Source organism: Strix uralensis, chromosome 3 (genome assembly GCF_047716275.1).
Source record: "Strix uralensis isolate ZFMK-TIS-50842 chromosome 3, bStrUra1, whole genome shotgun sequence".
In the NCBI taxonomy this organism is placed as follows: Eukaryota; Metazoa; Chordata; class Aves; order Strigiformes; family Strigidae; genus Strix; species Strix uralensis.
In genome coordinates, this window is record NC_133974.1 from 55,020,466 (window position 1) to 55,042,617 (window position 22,152).

Sequence of the window (22,152 nt, forward strand, 5' to 3'; positions counted from 1 at the left end):
TACACACTTCTCAGTTCCCAGAGAATCAGATTAATAAAGGATGTAGAGGCGTTTAAAAAAATGTCATCTTCATCTTTTTCTATCTTTGAACAACCGGCCCCTCTGTTTCATACCATCACTTTCTCCATTTCCTCTGTTTGTAGTGCTTAACACATTGTGTATTGTTTTGCTATGTAGTATATGTCATTATTAGGGGCTAAATGGCAGTACATATCATGATATAGGTGCTCACATTCTGGTAATGTCAGTTGAGGCTGCACTTCATGTAAAGCACTGAAAGTAATCCATCAAGTGAAGAAATATGGATTTAAAGTAAAATAATGTGAAGTATGAAAACCAAGAAATTTTCAGGTCTATCGCAAACTCTGATTTGTAATAGTACAGCCTAGAGTATTGAATCTGTTTGGGCTTGAAAATTCTACCCATCACAGCTTTCTAATTACCAAGATAATTAACTATTGAAGCAGGCTGTCTATTGAAACAAGTGTTTTGAGCTTAAAAATATTTTAGAGACTTTCAACACAAACTTTCTAAAAGTTATACTTTGGACTCAGTAAATTCTGTTCAATGTAAATATATCTGCTTGAAATTTAGAGTTAGAACTTAAAGCAAGCTGGATCATCTCATGTTCTTCTATGGCCTCCAAAATTTGAGCCTTCAATAACATTACATTAAATAATTTTGACATGTACTTGCACTTAAAAAAATTTCTGGGAGAGGATACTAGTTTGGATAGAAATTATCCGCTTACCCTTATTATTGCTATGATGACAGTGAAGAAATGGTAGGTATTCAATGATTTTATCTGACAAATAATTGCATGTCTATTTTGGACAACTAAGCTTTTGGATGACTTGAAGAATTGCACATCATAAGGAAGGCTGACTGCTGTCCACTAAAGAAGTGTCAGTTAATACTGATGAAACTAATTCTAAATTAGCCCATTCTAGTAATTATTATTTTAAAAATATTCACACTTTTTGGATATATCTAAGGATAATGAAGCTTCTGACAGCATTAAGCAAAAAATTGTGCTATTTTAAATATTTATGTATTTTAAATGGTAGGGAGAGATATGATACAAAGCATACTTCCTTCATTTAAGATAAATATTATACTTCAAATGTTTTTATTAAATCTCTTTTCTACCTGTGCATCTAAGAACACCTTTTCACCCTTTGCTCTGCACAATAACTATATGCAGATCAAAAAACAAAAGAATTTGGCCCCTTCAGCAAATAGTTCCACTGCTTTCCCTGTCCCATGGCTTTCTTGGACAAAATATCCTTTATGGTCCCAGCTTGAAGTAAGCAACCAAAACAGAAAAGTGACAGCATGAGCTCTCTGCTACTACTTCAGTTTCTGTTTCCATTCTGTTTCTATGGAAATGGATCTGGGAAACACAAAAAGCAAACCAAGTACTTTAATGATTTTAAAATCCTGCTTTGATTTCTTCAATATTGTTTTCCAAACAAAGGCAAGCAGCTGGAATTAGCACTCATTGTCCACTGGGGGTGGAGAGGTGAAAGTGAAATTTCCTTTGTAAAACATTATAATAGATACGTAAATGAAATCAGCCTCACATCAAAAATAAAACTGCAAGAATAATTATGTTCTCATGTTATTTCATTTGATTTGATATAGGTGTGATATGGGGAAAGAGGAGATGCAAACTATTCTGACGATGATGAGACCTATTCTGCTGTTATAGTGAGGACCATAGTAAAAGGTTTTGCATATGCAGCAGGTCTTTCCCCCTTTCCTCACGCTCCTTTCAAACGTGAAGTGCTTTGGCCCTTCTTGGCTCCTTTCACTCAGTTTCCCTACACAACTTCAGCCACCTTTCTATGTCATGGCCACAGCAACTCCACAGGCTTGGGCATCTTGTTCTTTTTCAGCCTGACTTTTTTCTGCTGACCTGTTCTGAACAACACTGCCAGAACCCTCACTTCCTTGATGAATTATAGCATTTCCAGAGGGAAACTGATTCCATATGCCCACATCACTATTGACAACTTTCCAATTAAACTAACACAGAAGTTTCCAATCTGTCTATGGTCAATGGCCCATTTCCTAGGATTTTCTGGTCTCTCAGATGGTCAGCTGAGAAAGGTTTCATTTTTTATGTGTAAACTGGTAATGGTTTAGAAGGTGTATTAACTACAAAAACACAGGATATGTTTTACCAATATATTTGATAAATTGAGGGCAATTGGTTGTGCTTGTGTGCCTTTCATCTACAGCTGACTGGTAAAGTCAGCAAAATTTTTCTTTTCATTGTCACTCTTTGCAGAAATGTCTGTCAGAGATAAGCCTTTCTTTTCTTTGTACAGGACACCTTTCCTGAGAAAGCCCATAGAATCATCATAATTTTCCAGGGAGAAAAGCTGGGGCAGAATAGTACTATAATATCTCTGACATGTGAAGCTGCTGGGAGCTAATTCTCCCCACTAAACAACCTTACATGGTTCAGTAACAATCTGCAGCAGGAATCACTGACATGGATGATTGTTCTTTGACTTTTAACCTCCAGGTAATAGAGATTAAGTGGTACTTGGATGGAGACAATATTTTCTAACATTGAGTTTCTAATAACTACACTATATTACATCACAAAAAAATAATGGAGTTTACAATAGGAAGCTACTGCTTCTTTTCTCCCTATGTTATAAGCTCCATTTGCTTCTGGAAGAAATTTATTCAAATACAATGTCCACAGAGTCTGCAAGTTTTTATATGTTTTGTAATCACACATAGAAAGTAACAGCACTTAATACTCATGAAGAAATACTGTTATTATCAAACCCCATTTAAATTACATGGCCGAAATTTTACTAAAGCTAGATGGCAAAGGAATTGATATTTTTTTTTCCTGTAAGGAATATTTAAAAACCACAGGTGACAAATTAGTCATTGTATGCAATAAGGTTCTTTTATCATCCAAGTGATAGCTTGTTTATACTGTAAACCCTTGTTCTTATTAATAATATTTCTACTAAAGCATATATTATTTTTCCTTAGCAGCTGGTAAACATTTTTTCCTTTTGATGAATGTATTATTTTCTGAAATCCTGGGTAGTCTTTACTTTGTCGCATAGCAGAGCTCAGCACTGCTCTCTTTCCACGATGTCCGTTGACCTCAGTGCTCCAATGGAAGGGTTCGCTCTGTGAGGGAGGAATAAATTTACTTTTTCAGGCTGATCAGTTTTTGCCTCTCAGATGAGAAAGGTGGACAAATACTTTTCCTCATCTTGTGTGGGCTGAAATCTGTGCATTCCATCCTGAACTGACACATCTTCCTCATATGACCCGGGCCAGAATAGCCTTCAGGAACCACAGTAAGTTCATTTAAGATCCACGATTACACATTTTTTCACTTATATTTTATTGACCTCACATGCAGTTTCCTAGGCAGAGATAGGCCATACCTGACTGTGTAGTCTCGTGCCGTGGTGCAGTACATCCAGCTACATCATGCAGGATGTTTTACAGCATGTGAGATGGGTTGTGCTGTGACATGTCACCAATAAAGGGCCAGGGTCTGGCAGCTGCTGTCCTTCATACAGTGAAAGCTCCACCTAGACCGACTCTGGCAGACAAGTTTTGCCTGCACTGGAAATCATCTTCAGCTTCCGCAGATCAGCAGGGGACACAATTGCATTCATTTTTCAAAAGATGAACGCACTTATAAATGTCGTCTTTAACACCTACAGCAGTAATACTTAGAGGCCACTGCTGTAGGGAGGAGAAAAACTTTGTATGCTTAATAAGCTGTTCGCTAACTCTAATTAATGAAGACTCAGATGACCTTAGTTAAAATTAGCTGTCCCAACCTGGACATTTGAGAAACAGCACCAACAAAAAAGCTGTTATTTCTGCATGGGCCAAAAAATAACATCACTTGTCAAATTAGATAACCTGGCGACCCTGGGGAAAAAGCAAAAAAAGATATAAATCGAAAGTGTATACTAGGTGGGATGAGCTTGTGAAGCAATTGCTTGGCCCTGTCTGTGACTAAGAGTAGAACAAATGCTGTTTCTCAGGGAGGAAATTTAATCTCTTTTACCTGCTTAAGTGGAAGTAAAAAAGTATACTACTACCAATATATTTAGTAGAATATTTAGTAGTAGTCAATGACTTCTAAGCAACAGCATCAAACTGTAGGTTCATGTACAAGGTAAACACAAACTTTATGCAAAGTAAGGTTTTCTGAGTTTATCCAAGTTGCTGCACTGGTGAAGGGTCGACTCAATCTTGCACTCTGGATGGAGGGATCTTTATGTGAAGTGCAAGTACCAGTAATTACAATAACATTTGACCCCACTGACGCTACACTGACATCACATCTACAAAACTGTACAGGAAGGAAGGAGCTTAAGGGGAAATCTAATAATTGTAGAGAAAGACCAGATGAAATGAAGGGCCATAAAAATACCCATAATATACCAAATAAGGAAAAAAAATATGTGTCTTTCCCCTTCTTTCTTTCTTTTTCTTTTTTAACACACACATTAGGAGATATAGAAATTTAATGTTCAGGTTTAAAACCAAAATAGCAGATATCTGACAGAGTAATTACAGTGCCTTTGTGGATCAGACACTAAAGTGATGAAGACAAACATTTATGCTCAAGTAGAATGAAATATTCTTCGACACTAGATTCCAATAAGGTTTCAGAAGATTTATCTCATTTGGAATTATGGCAATGATTTTAGTGTTGGCAACACATAAGAAAGATACATAATACTAGTTTGCACTTGCTATTGAACATGATCACTGTATCTTACTGATAAAAACCCCTTTCTTTCTAATTTTATCCTGACATCTGTGGCTTTATATAAGGGAAAATTATAGGAAAAGCTAACCCATTAACCTAGATTGTGATGATTTGAGGTGATCATGAGGGTATGAGGCTTGAGTTGCAAGCTAAAATTTTCAAAATCATTTAAATGAAATTGAAAGTGACTTCAAGGCCAGGTGTCATTTTCAGAAATAGCCTAGATAATTAGCATGAGTTCTATAAAGAAATCAATAGGAGATAAATGTCAAGTGCCTAAGTATTACCTGACAATGAGCCTTAAGTATTTAACTTATTTTGCAGCTTTATCATTTCTCCCATGTTTTTCCATAAGACTGCTTTGGACATAAAGTTCCTACCTGTGTGTACAGATCTTGATATTTCAACCTATAAATACTCATTTGACTCTTTAAATTACAAGTCGATGTTTACTAATATTTGTCTCTACAATTCATTCATTTCAGGGGGGAAAAACAGTGCTTAACTAATGCTCAGCAAATTCAAAACATAGGATGAGGTTCATTCAAAAAAGGGGAAAAAAAAGATCATTCTTAACAATGAATATTGCAGTCCTCAAGGAGCAGAATGGATGGTTTTAAGGTCAGAGAAGAGTGGAAATGGCAAACAGATGTATGAACCATCATTTTAATTTTTTAACTCACTGATTACTCTCTCTCAGGAGAAATGAAGAGATCTGCAGAAGAAGAAAAGCATTCAGAATAAGCTCATTATCCTCTCTTTAGATCTCCCTTCTCTTCTCCCCCCCCCCCCCCCCCACCTTATACTGCAATATCTCATTGAGAACATAAAATTTACCCTTGACTTTTTTATAATTTCTAATGATTTAAGTCCATATTCATTATTTTTTTTGTACATGTGATATTTTCCCTAAATCCCAACAGTAAAAAAGTTAATTGTTTTCCCTACATTTTCTTCTGTCATTTCACCTTTTCCTTTCCTCTGCTGCTAGGGACAGCTGTCATGGTGCACTTCCCTGCACTCCTCAACCTGACCTTTATTTCTCCATAACCCTGCTCAAGCAATAACCACCAGTGGTGGCCATAATGGATACGTCTGGTTATGATGGCTGCAAAGTGGATTCAGGGGAGAAAGATAACACCACAGTAGCCAAGAGCTAATTTGAACAAAGTGCCCTCCTAACTGGAGTGCTGGTCAATGTCTGACTCAAGCCAGATTTGGAAGAAACTAACATCTGTAGTTGGCATGCAAATATGACTATGCATCAATCATCTTACCCCATAAATAATGAGCAGCCCAAGAGCCTGTTGAGCTCTCCTGCATGGCAGCGGACTGCACTCCAGGATCTCCCCTTGAGTAGGGACGCCTCTCAAGTTTACACCTGCCACAGAGATCCCTTATTCCTTGATACTGAGAGATTCCTTGATGTAACAAATCCTCAGTAAGTGACTAATAGCTTGCTAAATTTTGTAAACTTCACTAAGATTATATCTTAGATTGAACATACAAATACAATCCTTTAGACATAAACCATTGACCAAATCTGGGACTAGGACTGGATCTAACTGCACCTAGACTCCTCTGAGTAGTTTAAAAAGCAAGGGGGTCTTTTCTGAACTTTGTGACTCAACGGGAGGATCTCCCTGATGCATCTGACTTGCCCTGTCTTCTATGCAGTAAGTAATCAAGTGTACCTTGCCATCAAATCTTGTTAAACCACTGTCACATTTATAATCAAAGTTCGTTAAATCGCTGTTTTATATCAATAAACATATTGCTGCTTCCATCTTACAAGTTAAGTACATTGCTCCATCCACGACAACAGCCTATTGTTTCAGTCTTGTAAATGGTTACTTAATATGTGCAAAGAAAGATCTTTAGAAAGCTAATACAACATCGAAAAAGTAGATGAAGCTGCTGCGTACTCCCTAAGTGGTAAGAGACTTCTCTTATATTACATGAAAAATGATGGTGCCTACATTCAATAGTAAAGTAACAATATCTTATTTTATCATGTGGAATAGTTAACTTAAACTGGGAAGATTTCTTGTTGTCTGCATAGGAATTAAAGATCGGCTTTCAAATGCATGTTAAATGGACAAAGAATGTTTAAGGATCTATGGAGCATAAGAAAATATTTCCATCTTTTCTTTAGTTTTGATAATATGCCTGAGGGTGGAGGACACAGAGAGGACACAGTTTCTGCCCTATGACCCAAATGAGGCAAGTACAAGATACCACAAACTACCTGACAAATAAAAGCTAGTTTTTCAAGATAGAAATGGATAGAATGTGTAAGCAGCCTGACAGGTAAAAAGGTATGAATCTTCAATTCATACATGAACTATTAACACTTCATTGCCCTAGATCCTTTCTATTTAGTAGTGAATATCGCTCCTTACTGGGAAGAAAGACTGTGCCTTCTAACAGTATTGTTCATTTCACTCACATTGACTTTAATCTGAATTGTTGCACATTTTCTATAAGCAGTTAATGTCAAGTGTACATAGTGTCATTAAATAAGAAAAAAAAATACAAGGAAATATTGAAGCATATGAGTATGTTTACATGCCTGTGCATTATGGAATGGTTATCATTTTAAGAATGACCACTTAACTTCATTCTTCCACTACTTTTTTCATCCATTTCTACAGTTCTCTCTAAATGGCTTCCTTGTATTCAGGGCAGTCAGTCAGAGGGAGAGAAATAATTCTCTTCATTGTTTCTAATACACACTGTGCACCCAGGCACCAGAACCAGCCCGTCAGTTGCCATTGATTGTCCCACTGTGCTAGAGAAGGAAAAATTTCATGCTAGATCCACAGGTTTCAGTTTGAGTCCTGGTCTGGGGTAAAGTCCCCAGAAGGCACTGAAGGTCAAACTGGACAAAGATCAAGTACTTCCAACCACAGCTGTTTTGCATGGCTTTTCCTATTTAGTTGATTTTCCAACACCGCATTTTTCAGAAGAAGCAGTGTTAGAACAGCATGTCAATGAGCCTCATAAAAGGCTTTGGTGCATGTACTATTCAGTGTCCCTGGGTAGGTCTGGTCTCTTTGAAGTGTCTTTGTGGGAAAGGAGAGAAGAACAGTCTTCAAATTGAGATGCAATGTGGATAAATAGTGCCTCTTTCTGGCCTAGTACTCCCATGTCAGAGGTAGCAGAGAGGAGGCAAGCGCAACATCAGGAAAGGAGTATTCAATTCCAGATTACTTTCCTGCATGATGTCTTACTGTATAGTGTATATAGTCTCAGTCCCTCAGAAGCAGGTATTCCAACACAAAAGAAACTGGACCTCTTTGATTAACCCCTTATTTCTTCCATAGAAATGTTTAATTGCTCATCAGTTCTAGTGCTTTAGGCTGACTCAATGCTTCGTGTCTCTTTTTCTGGCCCTAGCCATTCCTCCTTCTAAAAAGCCACTTTCCAGGAAATTACCAAATTAATATAAAACATACCAGAGACAGTGTAGAGTAGTACATAAATATATTAAAAACAATTTATGGTGAATTTACAGAAAAGTATTTTATTTTTTAAAATATAAAATAAAATATTTTATCAAGAATTGTTTCATTTACTTTAAAGGGGGTTAATTTCATTTTGAAGTTTGTTAAATAATTACAGAGTTCTGTTATCTGCATGATTCTGTTATCTGCAATGGTTTATGAAAGAGTTGTAACTGTGTCTAGAACAACTGAGAATGCATTTATCTTTTCTTAAGGTACCTTTTTTAGGGAGTGTGTATTTTGTTCTAAAATGCTTAGCAAGCAGAAACACTCACCCATTTGGAATGAAATGTGAAAACCTATTTTCATAGTAAATGTATTTGCAGGGGACCTGTGACCTACCCTTACAAACAGTGATTTTGTTGGAAGGAAGGAACAATCTGACCCTTCCCTGGATGTGTAGCCAGAATCCTCTGGTATTTAGAAAACAACAGCCTTTATTATGGTTTTTCTTTTTTTATTTACTTTTATTCTTCCTGGACCTCAAACTAAGACATGGAGCCAAATCACTCTAATATGACAAGAAAATTTGTTCTTAATGCCTTTACTTGAAAAAATCTGAAAGAGTGAGAAATCATCTTTGGGACTCTTGAATGAATCTTTATTCCCTCACCAAGTGCCTGATTAAAACAACCAATACTTTTACTTTCAACCTATACAAAAAACCCTGCTTTCTCTGTAGAACTCTCAACAATCTCTTTAATTCTGTAGGTGACCTTCACTGATCCTATACTAGTTGTTAATACTCTTACAGATATTCTTTCCTTGATAACATTTTATTATAAGACCACCATTTTAATTTTGAAATTGTTAGATTTGGACAAATGATATTGTTAAAACTCTTTGCTGTGGGGTGTTTTTGCAAGTGTACCTAAGGATGCATTGTCCAGCTCATGTTTCTTTTCATAAATCCATTCAATAATGTAATATAAAACTTCTGTGTTTCATCTGAGATTCAATCTAGTTTCTAAGGTAATTGTATTTTTCTTTTTAATTTTATTTTAGAAAAATAGCATTTCAATGACTACTGGTGAAATATTTTAAAAATGTTATAAGAAAATATTTAAATATAATATTTAAATTAAATAATGCAAAAAATATGCTTAGGAATATCAGTACTGGAGATTCTGTTTTAAGTATCTGAACTCCAAAGCTAAATACTTATTAGAATATTTTAGTTCAAAGTTCTTTAGAATACTTTATTTTTTTCTCCTTAGGGCTGAAATATGCCTTTTTAGTATGTTGAAAATGGGGATGGGAACAAACATTCTCCTCAGCTTTAGAAAGTAAGGCAAATATTTAGCATGATGACAAAAACTATGTTGAAGATTAATTGGATCAAATAATTTCAATACATGCAAGAAAAAAAAAAGTTATTAAAAAGTCCTTCATTGTGCTGATTTACCGATTACAAGATATTTTTACAATAAAAGTAGCTGACCACACACTAAAGAGTTCTTTAACTTACAAGTGACAGTTTTCCGATCATAGACTTGGTAATTAGTTAGTCTGTGTAAAAGCTGTAGGACTCTGAAGTCTCAATTGCTTAATTCCATTTGAAAATAACACACAAGACAATTGAAAGGTTTTGGTATCTGGGATAAGCTTATTAGTATAGTAAATGGAAATGTAAAGCAGGAACAGAAAGGATTTGTAATACTTTCTCTGAGTCATGACTTATTGCAGGAAGAAAATGGAAAATAAAATATACAAAATAACGTAACTTACAAAAGCATACAAAAACCAAATAAATGCTTTCAAGTATCTGTAAGCTAAATCTACTGAAGATCTTTCATGACTAAAAATCGTGGATTTAAATGTCCTGGTGTACATGAGTAAATATGAAAAATCATGTTGAAATCAAAAGTGAAAATTTTATGTAGTTGGACAGCTATGCAGATTATAGATGTGTGATTGAGGCTACATGTATATAGGTTATACAGTAACAGTTGTTCATCTACTAAAGCTAAAAGATAGTGTCTCTTGACTCAGTTTCCTTTTTTTTGGTGTAGATCTGAAAGTTAAATTGTAAGATTCTCCACAGTTTTGCTGCGCATAACTATTAGCTCTAAAATCCCTGGCATTTCTGCCACATGTCTAAAAATTCTAAAACATTGAAGTTAGGATTCTAACAACATCATGATTCTGAATTTCTTTTTCTATGTGTTCCAAGAAATTAAATTTTGTTTAAACTGAGGTGCTCATCAAGCAGTGGTGAATAGCAGAGTCTCTACACAAGTGGATATAGTAAATACACATGGTGTGGTATCACACAAACCTAGCACTTCCCATCCAAAAATAGTTTAAATAAATTCATGCAGTACTTCAGTAAACTAATTAGCCGGTATCTTTATTCTCTTTGTATGATCCCGAACTAATCTGACTATCTTAGTAATATTTCTACTAAAGGTTTGGAAACAAATTTTAGGTGTTGCTATGCTCTGAAAACAATAAGTATGTCCGGGCTTCACATAGCTTTTGATAAAAAGAAATGTAGGTGGAAGAGGTTACACCTATTTAGTTTCATGGTTGTATGATTCATTAAGGAAGAAGTAGCTCAGAGGTATCTCCAGCGAGTTCAAACCTTACATCTTTTCTGATCAGATGCACCCACAAATGCTGAGGAAGCTGGCAGATGTCATTGCAAGGCAACTCCCAACTACCTTTGAAATGTCTTGGTGAATGGGAGAGGTTCCTGAAGACTGGAGACAAGCACATATCACTCCAATCATCAAGAAGGACAAGAAGAAGATTCAAGAAACTACAAGCCTTTCAGCATCACCTTGGTCACAGGGAAGGTGGTGGAGCAAACAACCCCAGAAACCATTTTCAAACACATGAAGGACAAGGTGATTTGGAGTAGTCAGCAAAGGGGATATCATGCTTTACCAACCTGATTGACAGACATTATGATGACTAGCTTGGTGAATGAGGTGAGTGCAGTAAATGCTGTTTATCTTGACTAAGACCCTTGACATTTCTCCTATAGCATCCTCATAGACAAACTGAGTAAGTACAGGATAGATAAGTGGAAACGGAGGTAGACCAAAGGTGGCTCAGCTGTTGGGCTCAGAAGTCTGTCATTAACCAATGAATACTCATGGTCTCTACTGAGGTCTCTACTGGGGCCAATACTGTTTAATATCTTCATTAATGACCTGGATAATGGGTCAGAGGACACTCTCAGCATGTTTCAGATTATACAAAACTAGGAAGAGTTGTTGGTACACCAGATATCCAGGTAACTTTTAAATATCTCCAGGGATGGAGACTCCACAACCTCTCTGGGTGATACATTCCAGTGTTTGGTCACCCTCACAGTAAAAAAGGGTAACTGCTGTACACCAGGGGTTGATACCATGGCCAGTATGTTTTGGTTGTGTTCACAGGGACCTCAACAGGTTAGAGAAATGGGCCTGAGGGTCCTGGTGGACACCAAGTTGAACATAAGCCAGCAATGTTCTCCTCTAGAAAAGAAAGCCAACAGCCTCCTGGGCTGCATTAGGAGGACCATTGCCAGCAGGTCAAGGAAGGTGACTCTTCCCTGGGAATAGGTTGTCCAGAGTGGTTGTGGAGTCTTTATCCTTGGAGATATTCAAAACCCAGCTAGACAAGTCCCTGAGCAACCTGCTGTAGCTGACCCTGTTTGGGCAGGACACTTGGACTAGACGATTCCCAGAAGGGCCTTCCCACCTCAACTACTCTCTGAGTCTGTGGTTCTGTGATTCCTAACTGTCAATAGTTTCCTTTAAAAGCAAAGCTAGAGGAAAGTACACAAAGGGACAGGAAGAAGGTCAAAATGGGTCACTTTCTGTCCTTCATCTTAAAGCTGTTTCATTGTACCAAAAGAATGCAGACAAATAAGCCATGGAAAGAGTAAAGGGAATTGGGACTGTGCTGCCTGTCATCCAGTGAGGGTGCCCATCAAGGACAGGAATCACTGTGGTTTCATTCTTAGAAAGAATCTTGAAAAGATATAATACTTAATTAGCTGTTTATTTGCCCTGACACAGTTTAATGGTTGTAAGAGTCGATCAGAAGATCAGCATTGTCTCAACATTGTCATCGGGGACATGGACAGCGAGGTACCCAACAACGGCCTGTTTGGAGAGCAGTTGCTGATCCCTGGAGTGGAATGTGGTGCAAAGGCTCCTGAATGCAGAACTGTGTGGCACAGCCAGTGCTGTGCTGTTCTCCTGAGTACTGACCCGTGTGGTGCAGGCAGTGCAGGGCTGTTCTTCGGTGCCTGAGCCGTGCAGTACAAAGAGTGCTGTGCTGTTGTTCAGTACCTGGGCCTAGCCGGAGCTGTTAGAGATAATTGCCTAGCCACTGTCAAAAAAGATGGATCGCAACTGTTGCCATAACATCGACGAAGAAATCATGAACCTTAGATGAACTTTGCTTCATTATAATACCAAAACACACCTCCTGGTTGAAGGTTACCTGCCTCCAAGACTGACCACACCTCGGACACTCCCACCTGCGCACACGCGATGGCCTTGCTCGAGAAGGGCAGAGATCCCTGAGGCAGAGGTGGAGAAAGGCATGTTACTAAGCATAAAAGATGACTTCTTGAAGTGCTAAGGCTTGGACAATAAGCCCAAGCCAGAGTTGACCTATAGATGAATCCTGTACATTTTATAACTAATAATCATTGTACTAATAGGTATTATACTAAGTTATAGTAAACCACCTATTTTGATGTAAAAGGTGGGAATACTGAAGCCTGAGCAACAGGCCTTGAACTGAAACTGCTAACTCTGTATGTAGTCATTAGTGAAATATGCATAGAAGATGTAGTTTAAACAGCATAAAACATGTCTATCCTGAATGTATCCTTATATTTCTTTATGTGTGAGCAAGATAACAAGGCCACGGAAACAGTTGTCTGGCCTTGTGACCTTGCTCATAAATTAACTAGATAAGCAGGGAAACTCCCTTAGCTTCTCCCTTAAGCCCTGGCCAGGCTCTGGGGGGGGAACCTAACGTGAGATGAAAACCAGATATTTCCGCTTAAAACAAAGGTGTCAGCTATTCTGGCTTGCTGATCTCTAGTATATAAGGCTGGGCCCGCTCACAGCGACTTTGGAAGCCTCACCTACGGGTGGACGCACCGCGTAGGATTTCCCACTTGCCGGGACAGGCTCTCCAAATCCTCGCTGTAACCGGGGCTCCCCAGCGACTGCGGATCTGGATGATGGTAACGTATGCAAGTGGTGATGTATCTTTCTTAATCACTATTCTCTCTCTCTCTCAAGTAGTAATGATTTGATGCATTACCCTGTATTTTTCTATTTAAGTGCACTGTTCTGTCTTTTCTTACTGTATGTTTTCTGTATTATTCTGTTATATTATTTAGCTATTTCTAGTAAAATATGCCTGCTCTTTTCACTCTGGTGTCTGAGTTTAATTGATATCCCTGATCAGCAAAACATAAATTGGTGTCAGAAGTGGGATACGACAAAAATGCCATTATTTAAAGTGACCATTGGATGTTTTAAATTCTATGAAAAAGTACCTATTGAAAAAGGAAAAGAAACTACAAATTCAAGTAAACGAGGGTGGATTTTGTTAACTGCATGTAGAAAACAACACCAGAGTAAAGAGAGGCTGTTGTTAGAGCGCTCCCAGATGGAGCGACAGATATGTGATTTGAAGAGTCAAATAGTGATGTTGCAATGCCAGAATAAGTTGCTTGCTGATAAGCTGGACACTTATCAGACAGTGGCAGAGAAAGCTGCGGTGCGAGTAGCACAATATAAGTATAGGAAAAGGAGAAAGTGTAAGAAAGTTCATGCAGTGATTGCAGAAGCGGGTGTGCAGTGGGATCCTGGTAGAGATCCTAATATTGGGCAAGCTGTGAGGAAGGATATGATAGAGGATCATACACAGTATGAAGTAAATGATATAATTGAAAGATTTAAGCAGAGACCGGGGGAATCCTTGCTCTCTTGGATGGTGCATTTGCAGGATCAGGGAGTGGCAGGGTTAACCCTAGACGCAGGAGATTCTAAAAGGTTTTTGATTTTAAGTTCAAATTCTTTTGTGCAGGATGCATTTCAAAACAACACTCAGGATATTAATTTGTTAACACTGGCTGCTCTGGGATGTAATACCAAATATCCTCCAGAGAATGATTGGCTGGTATCTGACTGTCAGTGGTATACTTTGCGAGATTGTATACAGCGAATGAAAGAGGAAGGGATGAAAGCAGCTATTTTTGTAGGAGACGCTGACTTTATGATGTGGCATCCTTTGTCGGTCACTATGAGAAACAGAGTGATTCAAACCGTTCCACTGACATATAAAAATGTAATTATGCCCCTTTGCATTAATGAAATGGGGGATCCCCTCGATGAAGTAATAGAAAAAGTGCAACAGTTACGTGACCTTGAAGAGTGGAGCCCCCGAGGGAGTGCAGGGAATCGAGATACTCGAGACAGCCCTAAAGGCAGTGAAAACAGGATTTCTCGTAAGGAAATGTTTACGGCTTTGTTAAAAGACAGCATGTCTCATGAAAAAATTTATGGTGTTCCAACTAACGAGCCATGGCGAATATATACACAGAGAGGGCTGAATAAACCTAGCAAGAGAGTGCAGAGTGCTAAAACTAAGGATCCAGGGACAACTCAGCCTATGGTGGCACCCCTTCTCGAACCTCAACGGGACCCTCCATCTGCCCACGGAAGGCCCCCCGTGAGTGGATCACTGGTTCCGGGGGTGAAAGAGGATTGGGCAGCATTTTCTGACTTGTACCCTTTGCAGGAGGCAAGTGAGGTGAATCAATATTATAATCAGCACATATGAATTAATGGCCAAGTTCCAGGGCAGTGGGTGCAGAAGGACCGATGGCCCCATGTAGAACTTAAAGTTTTGGTTTGTTTTTTTTGTTTGTTTTGTTTTGTTTTTTTTTTCTTTCTTTTGTTGTTGTTTGTTTGTTTTTTATCTAGAACAACCAGTTCCCACAAACTGTAAATACCCTAATTGAGGCTGGAGCAGAGGCCTCCTTAATATATGGGAATCCCAGGAAATCTAAAAGACAACCTGTAATTATTACAGGTTTGGGAGAAAAATAAATTAAAACTGTACAAACACAAATGGAAATGAAAACAGGAAACCTCCCAAAATTATTATATTCAGTCATGATTGTCCCCATTCCTGAATATAAAATCAATATAGACATTCTAAGAAGACTAACTTTAAATCTTTCTGATAGTCAGTATCAATTTGGAGTTAAACCCTGTATTAGTACCAGACCTGTTATGGTCAGCAAAGTAAAAAAAAAAAAAAATGCCTCCTGAGCAGATCCTGGCTGCAACTAAGTTAGTTACAATGAGGCAATATAGAATTCTGGGAGGACATGAAGAGATATCACAGACAATTAGAAATTTATTAGATGTAGAAGTTTTGAGGTGGCAGTCCGGTGTGGCCTGTCAAGAAAAGTGATGGATCCTAGAGAATGACAGTGGATTTTAGAGAAGTAAACAAACATACTGCACTGCTTGCAGCAGCTGTGGCAGACACTGTCACTTTAATAGAAGTTCAGAAACATCCAGGAACTTGGTACGCTGTAATAAATTTAACTAGTGCATTTTTTATTTTATTTTTTTTTTTTTTACTATCCCAATTGCAGAAAAGCATTTGCTTTCACAAGGATGGTTGCACAACCCCACTATCTGTTATAGAATTGTAGCTGAACACTTAGATAAAATACAGCTGCCTCCTCACACACAATTAAGCCACTATATAGATGATATTTTGATTCAAGGAAATGATGAGGAGGAAATACAACAAGTTCTTGAATTAGTGGTAGATCATATGAAACAGAAGGGTTGGGAAATTAACTCTGCAAAAATCCAAGGACCGTCTGAGACAGTGAAGTTTCTGGGAATTCAGTGGCATTGCGGGCATCAAGCCAGCCCCACATGGCCCTGACCACACCAGAAATCCATCTTATTTTCCAGGACAACCTGTCTTAGTCAAACTCCCCATGGTGGGAGCAGTACTATTGGTATTGGATACCCCAATAAACAAGTACACCTGGAAAGCCAAAGATGCTCATGGAAAGGAGCACAAAATTAATACAAGGTGGATTATCCCATCTTTCTAATTATAACCCACTTCCGGTTCTCAAAATGAACCGAGAAGCTTTTCTTTCCTTTTTCTTGCAGGTAAACCCCCCGGAGAAAGATATCCTGAGTCACAACGGGGGATCCTTATGTGAATTTAAATTTTTGTATAGTGTTGATGTTCATTGTCTTATTAATATTTCTAAGATGTATTGTCTGTCATTGCAAAAATTGCTTTGGGTGACTGTTCCCCTCTCCCTTGGTTCTGGGGGAAGCACCGGCTTCCTAAGTATTAACCAAGAATGGGAGGAAAACGAATTTGTGGATTTAAGTCAGTTACCAGTATTATGAGCAAACAACAGACACCAAATCAGGGGAAGGTCCCTTTGCTAATGGGGCCTGGGCTTTAAAAAGTCATTACTGGGCCCATGAAGGCAAGATGGAAATACCAAGACCTAAACCACACATGCACTCTGGGCTGGGGGCATGGAAATCCATTTTCCTGCTGCAAAGGCAGACCCCAGCTCCAGCGAGCCAGACCATCTTCAGCTCCACAATTGACAGCAACAACCAGAATATTTTCCCTTGTGATATGTATGTGTTAGTCTTATAAGTGTCCATGTAAAACATCCTGTAATTGTACTTGTTCATGCAGACAACCACCTTCTTCCCCCAGTCCCCAAGGACCGGGAGTACATCCATTAGGCCCAGCGTGGGACACATTTTAGTTAAATATGTTTGGTTAAAATATTGTTAATTGACATTGTTATTGTCACTGTTACCTTTATTATATGTTTGGTTAGGATGTTGTTAACCATTGTCAGTGTTAATATTGTTTTATTTGTTATTTGTAGTGTTATTGCTCATTTACCTTTGTTTAAATCTGGGATAGAAGTTTCTAGGCCCAGATGACACATGCGCTTTAGGATAAAGGGGCGTGGAAAGAGATTTTCCTGCTGCGTATGCTGACCCCAACTTCGGCAGAGCAGGGCAACAGACTGCGTGGGCTACCAGAGCCACAAACACTCAGTGATATATTACCAGAATCACGGAAAAATAATGGATAATATGTTAGTAATAATTTCAATTCACTTTATAGCCTTAGCCTTGATAATCATTTTCTTATTTGTTCTTATAATACATTTTTTTTTGTCCCTGTGAACGTCAATCATGTAAACTGCCGTTGTGTTCTTCTATTGATTCCTTGCAACCTTAAAATCGGTTTGTAGAATGTTTTGGTTTTGTAGAGTTAGTTAATTTTGAGCATGACATGTTTGTTAGAGATGTTGTTAGCTATATGCTTGTTAACTGAAGATATTTGTATTTGTTAAAGATATTGTTAGTTACATGTTTATTAACAGAAAATTTATATATCTGTTAAAGATGTTATTAGTTATATGTTAGTCAGAAATATCGTTAGTTGTCATGTTGCACGCTATTTCTGTCCTTTCTTTCTCTCTCTCTTCATATCTCTATCCTTTGTGCCACCACGAGGACAGCAATGTCAAGCCATGGGGCAGTGTGACAGACTGTATTGCCTCGACATTGCTGCTGCACCACTACCACTACCTGGCCTCAACATCCTGTCCCGTGAAGGAGTACGCTCTGAAGGAGATGAATTGTCCCCGAAGAAACCACTATATCTGCCTGAAGCCAGAACAACATCATCCTTGGCAGTGTCTGCCAAGCTGCGCTTGCGCACAAGCCAGGTGGAGAAGAAATCAGGGTGAGGAAGGCGTGCGGAAGCTGAAGACACCACAGGCCGACACCCCCCCTCCAGCACGACCACTGTGAACACCTGGACATGCGCACCTGGAGGAACACGGAGCGGCACGTATGACAATGAGCTCCGTGGAAATGGGCGGACTCTTTGGAGAAATTGTGGGGACTTGGACAATAAAAAGACTGCGTACTCCTCTCTCAGGACTCAGAGCTGAGATTTCAGGAGAGACTGAACCAACAGGACATCACTGGATTCGTGGTGGTAACTGATTTTGCTGCATCTCTTCTGTTTGCTTGCTTAGGTATTCTGACTTTCTTTCTTCTTTCCTCTGTCCTATCGCTATTATTGCTTGTTACAGGAAATAGAGTTTACAAGGTTGCATGGTATCTAACCTCGTTTGTGTCTTAAGATCACTACTAAGATCATTTAAGAACCCTCCCTGATATTGGATCGGGACATGCCTGACAAAACATCATCAACTGATGAACGAGAACTAATGTCACTAACCATAGAAATGATTTGAGAACCATGATTCACCTATAGGTCAAAGGACCGAATGAAGTGCTAAGGCTTGGACAATAAGCCCAAGCCAGAGTTGACCTATAGATGAATCCTGTACATTTTATAACTAATAATCATTGTACTAATAGGTATTATACTAAGTTATAGTAAACCACCTATTTTGATGTAAAAGGTGGGAATACTGAAGCCTGAGCAACAGGCCTTGAACTGAAACTGCTAACTCTGTATGTAGTCATTAGTGAAATATGCATAGAAGATGTAGTTTAAACAGCATAAAACATGTCTATCCTGAATGTATCCTTATATTTCTTTATGTGTGAGCAAGATAACAAGGCCACGGAAACAGTTGTCTGGCCTTGTGACCTTGCTCATAAATTAACTAGATAAGCAGGGAAACTCCCTTAGCTTCTCCCTTAAGCCCTGGCCAGGCTCTGGGGGGGGAACCTAACGTGAGATGAAAACCAGATATTTCCGCTTAAAACAAAGGTGTCAGCTATTCTGGCTTGCTGATCTCTAGTATATAAGGCTGGGCCCGCTCACAGCGACTTTGGAAGCCTCACCTACGGGTGGACGCACCGCGTAGGATTTCCCACTTGCCGGGACAGGCTCTCCAAATCCTCGCTGTAACCGGGGCTCCCCAGCGACTGCGGATCTGGATGATGGTAACGTATGCAAGTGGTGATGTATCTTTCTTAATCACTATTCTCTCTCTCTCTCAAGTAGTAATGATTTGATGCATTACCCTGTATTTTTCTATTTAAGTGCACTGTTCTGTCTTTTCTTACTGTATGTTTTCTGTATTATTCTGTTATATTATTTAGCTATTTCTAGTAAAATATGCCTGCTCTTTTCACTCTGGTGTCTGAGTTTAATTGATATCCCTGATCAGCAAAACACTTCTGCACAATGAAAATTGGAAGCTTCCCCACCAAGGACCACGACGATCGACGACGCAGCATCAGCTGGACCCGGGACCGTTAGGACGTCGTGAGATCAGCGGTGGTAGCTATAATCTCTCTCCCCCCTCTCTCTAAACTTAACTTTACTTTTCTCCTTTCTCTCACCCATCTCTAACTATCGTGTGCCACTTCACAGGCAACACAATAAAGTTTCACTGTTTGATTACTGCTATCTGCTTTGGTGTTGGTCACCTTAATTTTGCACTTTCGAGATCATAGCAAATGAACCATCACGAGTCCACCGAGTGGACTGTGACAATGGTACATGACAGAAATCTGATCATGAAAAGGAAGAATTCCACAGAGAGTCTAAAATCAGAAAACAGTAAAGGAACAACTTCTGAAGTACAGCATGCAAAACCGCTGTGCAATATGTCTGCAAATTGATAAAACACAAATTATATACAGGCTGCTCCAGTTTAAGGTTATACATAAAGTCCCTGTTAGACAGGGAACATGAGGAAACATTGAACTTCCCTTAGGTATGAAATTCGGTGTTTTAAGAGATTTAAAAATCTCTCCAAAGAGCATATGACAGTTATGCCTAGAAAGCTTTGTGTTCATTGTATGATCTCTTTTTCTAACACAGCAGAATCCTGTATGTAGAACTAAGTATAGAATAGTAAAGCAAAATCGGACTAGAACAATATTTCCAGCAGCTAATACTAGATCAATAGATAGAAAAGCTGCCAGAAGGGGATATGGCAGGTGTGCATTTTCAGTGCTAAAATTTAACACTTTTCCCCTTCATGGCAATGAAGGTAGCTCATCTAAGACAGCATTCGTAAGCCTCAGTTTTCTTTTAGCTGCAATTAATTTTTTGCACTACTGACTTGATTTATTTTCCACCATTCACTTTCACTCGTGCTTTATGTTTTAAAACTAGTACATGTCAATAGCTAAAATTAGCACTCTTCATCTGACTTTTTTGTACCTGTCTGTGTTGTAGTTATCCAACACTGTGAGAGAGAACACACCTTGGTAATTTATATGTGCTTATAAATTAATCTGAGGAAAACTATAATGCACCAATGTTACTAATTCCTACTATTAACATAGACTTTTGATAGGAAGCTTCTCTTCATCATTATGAAGAGAATTTATAAATTTCAGAGACTGCCTGAGTTCACTGGGGAATATCACACTCAGCACCAGATTCAGAAAAGGCGGCCTTAATAAGCATCCCTACATGGAGGAGAGTGGAAAGAAATTTCTGAAAACAATATTGTTGGATTTCTGGGAGAATGTCAGAAAACAATGCTGCTTTATGTGATTATATAGTCTGTGTTTCTCAGAACCGTGGTCCAGGGAGCAGGATCAACCTATTTGATTTCCTTGGATTCTTTCTTCTTGCTATATTGTCTGTGGACAAGACACTAGAACTGTAATGGGCTTTTTCAATGCATTGATATTTTCATGATACTTTATAATTTTCTGTCTTTTTTTTTAATTACTTTTTTTTTTAAGCTTTTATGTATAAAGAATGCATGCTTAGCTGGAGGCAATTCCAGCTAAAAATTAGCTCCTTCTGCCTCATTATCCCACTATTTCATGCATCTCTGAAACTCCACATTATATTCTGAAAGGCTTCCTAGAGGAGATTTGTTGCCATAAGGCATCAATCAACATATCTTGTGATTAACCTCATACTACAGAATAAAAATGTCAGAATCTTCTCATGAAAATGGTTTGATGTGTACAGCATAGACTTTCAGACATTTACTATGCCACATTCCATGTATATTTAAATTGATCTATTATCTGTCCTGGCACTCTGACTGAGGGAAAAAACCTCATGAAAATAGATTTTACTGAATATAATATGACAGACTGTAGTAAGTGTGAAAAAACAAACCACAATTTCTTGGTGCACCGATTTCATGTTGCCTAAAGTCACTACTTCAACATTATATTGCTGTGTTTGGACATGTCTGGGCAGCTGGCTTTCAGCGAAAAGCCAAAGTCACAATGAAAGGACCAGCTTTAGGAGGAGAAGAGGGCACTAACTGTAGGCAGGCAGATGACTACATGAAGAAATGTGATTACTATCAAGCAGCCAACAGAAAAAGAAATATTCCCAAAGACGTGAAGAAATCATGGATGGAAGAGAAAATGAACCAGAAATAGATTAGGACAATGTTGTATATCATTTTCCAGAGCCTTGGGATAAATGAAGTAATCCTTCTTTTAATGCCAAATACACATAATTTGCAAAGCAGATAACTTGCTTAAAGCATTTTTAGATATTTTTTGAGTATCAGATGAAAAATATTGCAGCTATAGTTAGGTGCCCTTTAAATTGTGCATTTTCAGTAAGTATTTAATTTACTTAAACAGCTTTGATAAGACCTCACAGGAGACTGTGAAGAAAACTTGACAGACGTGGGGTGAAAGGTAAATGCTAGTATAGTCTAAAACTGGGTAAGTGAGAGACGGAAAAAGAAGCCAATAGTAGGGATAGTACACTGTTAAATTAAGCAAGGAAGGAGTTGAATAGTAAATTGCTGCAGATTATGGCTACAGTCATTGTTGCTTACTGCATTTATTGATGATGGAAAAGACTCACCGACAGTCAGTCAATTTGATAGTGGTATTT

General features: G+C 38.3%; 1 protein-coding gene across 1 annotated transcript; it reads left to right on the forward strand.

Annotated features, from left to right (window-relative positions):
- The first annotated feature begins 13,666 nt into the window (after window positions 1–13,666).
- LOC141940801 (uncharacterized) lies at window positions 13,667–18,865 on the forward strand. Its single transcript, XM_074862329.1, has 2 exons — window positions 13,667–17,426; window positions 17,852–18,865. Exon 1 carries the CDS (start codon window positions 13,750–13,752, stop codon window positions 15,088–15,090), a length of 1,341 nt encoding a protein of 446 aa, XP_074718430.1. The 5' UTR covers window positions 13,667–13,749; the 3' UTR covers window positions 15,091–17,426; window positions 17,852–18,865.
- Window positions 18,866–22,152: the final 3,287 nt, after the last annotated feature.

Bases quoted from the DNA above. Each gene is read 5' to 3' on its own strand.
- LOC141940801 (XM_074862329.1), top strand. From the start codon at position 13,750: ATGCCATTATTTAAAGTGACCATTGGATGTTTTAAATTCTATGAAAAA.